General features: G+C 44.7%; 1 protein-coding gene across 1 annotated transcript; it reads right to left on the minus strand.

Moving 5' to 3' along the window:
• Positions 1-1,312: 1,312 nt before the first annotated feature.
• Positions 1,313-4,552, minus strand: LOC103383072 (amphoterin-induced protein 2). Its single transcript, XM_025058043.1, has 2 exons — positions 1,835-4,552; positions 1,313-1,486 (listed from the first exon to the last, which is right to left on the minus strand). The coding sequence occupies exon 1, from the start codon at positions 4,534-4,536 to the stop codon at positions 3,100-3,102; it is 1,437 nt and encodes a 478-aa protein (XP_024913811.1). The 5' UTR covers positions 4,537-4,552; the 3' UTR covers positions 1,313-1,486; positions 1,835-3,099.
• Positions 4,553-4,613: the final 61 nt, after the last annotated feature.

The raw sequence follows: 4,613 nt of genomic DNA on the forward strand, positions 1-4,613 counted from the left end.
ATTCCTGAAGAAATCTCAGGAAAAAAATTCAAAAACTTTTTTGGTATTCCTAATAAAAAAAATTTCAAAAAATGTTCTTTAACTGCCCTAATTTAATGAGAACTGTACAAAAAAAACGATACAAATTTTACAAATAATTCTACCAATCATTTTCATCAAAAACGTTTAGTTTTTTAACCAAAATTACCCAAAAAGTTTCCATTTTGAGTGAAGTTTTTATCGATAAAATTTTCAAAAAATGTTCTCTATCTGCCCTAATTTGATGAGAAACGTGCAGAAAAGTTACAGCTTTTAAAAATAATGACCAAAGATAACCCAAAAATTCACATTTTGACAGACAATTTTATAAAACAAAATTTTGAAAAATGTTCGTTAACTGCCCTAATTTGATGTAAAACGTGCAGGAAAAGATACAATTTTAAAAAATATTTTTTCCAAAACTTTTATATCAAAAAAGTTTAGTATTTGACCAAAAATGACCCAAAAAGTTCACATTTTGACAGAAGAATTTATAAATAAAGATTTCTAAAAATGTTCTCTAAATGGCCCAATTGTTTGAGAAACTTGCAGCAAAAGATGAAATTTTGAAAAATAATTTTACATGATTTATGTCATTTTTCTTTTTAGTTTTTGACCATAAGTAACACAATAAGTTCACATTTTGACAGGACATTTGATTAAAAAAAAAATCTAAAAATGTTCTTTAATTGCCCTAATTTGATGAGAAAATTAAAAAATAATTTTACAGAAATTTTCTTCTAGATTTTTTAGTTTTTGACTTAAAATGACAAAACGTTCACATTTTGACAGAAAACCTTATAAAAATAAATTTCTAAAAATATTCTCTGAATGCCCTAATTTGATGAAAAACATGCAGGAAAAGATAACATTTTGAAACAATTTTACAAGAATTTTCGTCAAAATCTTAGTTTTGTGGGATCTTTTTTGACAGTTGAAAGCATTTTTGAATTTGTAATTTTTTTTGAATTTTTTGTAACTAATGTGGTTGTATATTAGGAGTTTTTGAGTCAACTTTTCAAAGGTCAACATATTTTTTTATATATTTAATTTTTAGCATAAATTATTTACATGGGAGCATGTTTTGGGGTAATTATTGCATTTGGAGGAATTTTTTTATTTCTACATTTTTTATTTTTTGCCAAGTTTTCTTCACACCTGTTTATCATTTACATGTTGTTGACATTGACTGTCTCACCTTAACTGACTGGGTCTGTTGATACTTGATGTCCTTGTTGTCACCTGGTCCATGCTGTCACCTGGTCCTTGTTGTCACCTGGTCCTTCACCTGGTCCTTGTTGTCATGGTCCTTGTTGTCAGCTGGTCCTTGTTGTCACCTGGTCCTTGTTGACACCTGGTCCTTGTGTGTTGTGTGTTGAGAGTTGGATCCTGGAGCCCCGGTCTGGCCTTCTGCTTCAGCCACGTCTAAACAGCACCCCCCAGTGGAGAGTTGACTTCACTCGTCCTCCTGAAATACAGTGAAAGTTTTATTCTATTTTAAACAAGTTGAAGTTCAGCTAAAATGAAGGTGAAACTTTTTCAGGTGATGACGTTTTTTGATGGACAGATCCTGTAGATGTGGGAGGAGTTGAACTTTGTAAACAAACACGTCTGTGACTGAGTATTGAACCAAACACAGTCAGAGACACGGGCTTTAGTTCTTGATATCTCAGGAGATCTTTTATACATTTAAGCAAAAACTACATCTACATCTTTTTTGGGGAGGGGGCGGGGGGGGGGGGAAAACAACAACCAAACACATGTCGGCTAATGTTACCTAACGATGAAAGAAAAGTTCAAACTTGTTTTTTTTTACCTCATCACTGATCTTCACTGTCACTGCTGCTGCTGCTGCTGCTGCTGCTGCTGAACGACAACAGCAAATCAACACTAACACACCGCAGCTGTCGGCAGTGTCGCTGCTCCACATGCTCCCATATGGTCGTTTGCGCATGCGCGAACCGGTTGCCATGGGCAGCTTCATACGGCCATTTCACCGACACTAACTTCAGTGACGGCTGCTGAGGAACTGAGTTCCAACAGTAAGAACCAAACAGAACGTCTTATTCCACTGTTCCTCCTCAGCTGGTACTGATTCACATCCATCAGTTCCACTGACACCAACACCAACACATCCACAGGAACACAAAGGCTCTACAAAGAACGGTTCTTTATAAAAATGGACACAGCGCCCCCTGGTGTCTAACAAATTCATATTTCCTATAAACAAATTAAACTCTAAAGATTTAGACGCCCCTTGAGGTGGGACAGAGTACTGCCTGCCTCCACTGTTGACTTTTCTCTGCACTTTCTTGTCCAATCAGCAGGACCAACTCTGTCCCACAGACATTACAGACATTACAGACATTACAGACATTACAGACATTACAGACATTACAGACATTACAGACATTACAGACTGTAGAGAGTCACGATGTAAAACAGAGATTTCTGGAAAGTTCTTATTGGTGATAAGATCTGAGGAACAGAAACGGACCCACGTCATGTGACCCAGTTCTATTGGACCGTCAGTCATGAGTCACAGCCGCTGCTTCACCCGGGGTTTGATCCACACATACTGAGATTTGGTGATTTGTACTAAATAAAACGTCTAAAACGTCATCGACTCAGCTGTGACTGATTTATTTATTTATTAAGAACTGGGTCCAATCCACCACAGACTGACATGGTCTGTGAACCTCAGCAACTGACACTGTTCTCTTCAACAACAGAAGAGAAACAGAAGAACAGCCTTCAACCTTCAAAATAAAAGTCTCTTATATTTACAGTCAGACTTTTATACTTTTACTGTATTTGTATTTTTGGGCCGTGGTTTTTGTCACTCAGCAAATGCTTTTTTTGTCATTAAAAATTTAACTTGAAAAAAAGTCAGTTCATTCAAAAAAAAGTTCATTAAAATAATGTTAAAATGTAAATATATATAAATATACAGTAAATATGTGGAGTAAAAAACTGTCAATATTTTCAAACGTCATTTTCAGTCGATCCCGTCTGACTTATCCCCATTCCCATTCTTGAGGATTCCGTCGGTGGTCCCATGACCCAGACCCTGACCCTGACCTAGACCCTGACCCTGACCACATGACCCAGACCCTGACCTAGACCCTGACCCTGACCCTGACCCTGACCCTGACCCTGACCCTGACCCGGGGTCTTCGGACCACAGGGCTCAGGGTCGTCCACCTGAGGTTCTGAGAAAGCCACTCTCTTCCCGTTGGACCTGCGTTTCCCAGACTCCTTGTCTTCAGGGTCAGAACAGAGGACGACGACCTGCCCCCCACACCCACTGCCCCCCCCGTATCGACAGGGGGTGAGGTAGAGGTAGAGCAGGACCAAGGTGATGCTGACGCCACAGGTGACCAGTGTGGTGAAGGCCGTGTTGAAGGGCTCTGAGCCACGAGTTGAGCCACTTACAGCGGCGGCGCTAATGTTTCCAACAACAACGTTCACCTCTATGGGCGTGGGGGGGTCAAAGTGCCCCCCCCGTGCTGCCACGCACCCATAAGTACCACCATCTTCAACAAGTGCCCCTCTGATCACCAGGGTTCCGTTGGACAGAACCACGGTCCGGTCGGTCGGACCACCGCTCGACGAGTTGACCACAGCCCTGGGAGTCACCCAGAAAACAACCTGTCCCTGATTGGCTGCAGCAGCAGCCAGTCCTGGGCATGGAACCGACAGCCATCTTCCTGGCTCAACCTGGTAGGACTGCAAGTCCGTCACCCCCCCGCGACTGATGGGGGGGGGTTCCCTGCATGGGAATTCTCCTCTGAAGTCCACCAGGGGGCGGTACTGTTTCCACGTCCAGTACTGCAGTAAAGCGCTGACCCCACAGTCACAGACCAGAGGGTTCTGCTGGACGTAGATCCAGCCGCGACGGCCGAAGGTCAGCAGACTCTGGACGGGCACCACAGAAATGTTGTTGTAGGAAAGGTCGAGAAAGGTCAGGTCAGGGACGCCTCCAGGCCCCCCCAAGGTCTCGAGGGGGAACGCCTTGAATTTGTTCCCAGAGAGATACAACCTGTGCAGGCGGTGGAGACCCCTGAAGGCCCCCGGGACCACCTGGACCAGCCGGTTGTCAAAGACCAGCAGCTCCTCCAGGTCCGTCAAGGCCGCGAAGACCGACGCGTTCAGGACGGTCAGCTGGTTGGACGACAGGTCCAGGTGCAGCAGACGCGGCGTGGCGTTGAAGGCGTCGGCGTGGATCAGACCGATGAGGTTCCTGTTCAGGACCAGTGAAGTGAGTCGGTCCCAGGGCCGGGGGGTCCAGTCCCTGGTCACGGCCCTCAGCAGGTTATGGCTCAGGTCCAGACGCGTCCCAGAGGACGGGAGGTCAGACGGCACCGCGGAGAGGTTACTGCCCCCGCAGGAAATGACATCCACGGCACAGAGGCAGGGGGCGGGGCAAACGGCCAGGCAGGGGGGGGCGCCACAACACAGCAGCAACAGAGCTGCCACAGGAGGGCAGCACCGGGGTCCAGGGGTGACCCGACACATCCTGGTCTGGGTGAGGTCTGGGTGAGGAGCGGGGGAGGTCAGGGCGACGTCGGGGTGTGGACGGTGTGGGGGTTAGA

Source organism: Cynoglossus semilaevis, chromosome 8, assembly GCF_000523025.1.
Source record: "Cynoglossus semilaevis isolate Cse_v1.0 chromosome 8, Cse_v1.0, whole genome shotgun sequence".
Taxonomy (NCBI): Eukaryota; Metazoa; Chordata; class Actinopteri; order Pleuronectiformes; family Cynoglossidae; genus Cynoglossus; species Cynoglossus semilaevis.

Bases quoted from the DNA above. Each gene is read 5' to 3' on its own strand.
- LOC103383072 (XM_025058043.1), bottom strand. From the start codon at position 4,536: ATGTGTCGGGTCACCCCTGGACCCCGGTGCTGCCCTCCTGTGGCAGCT.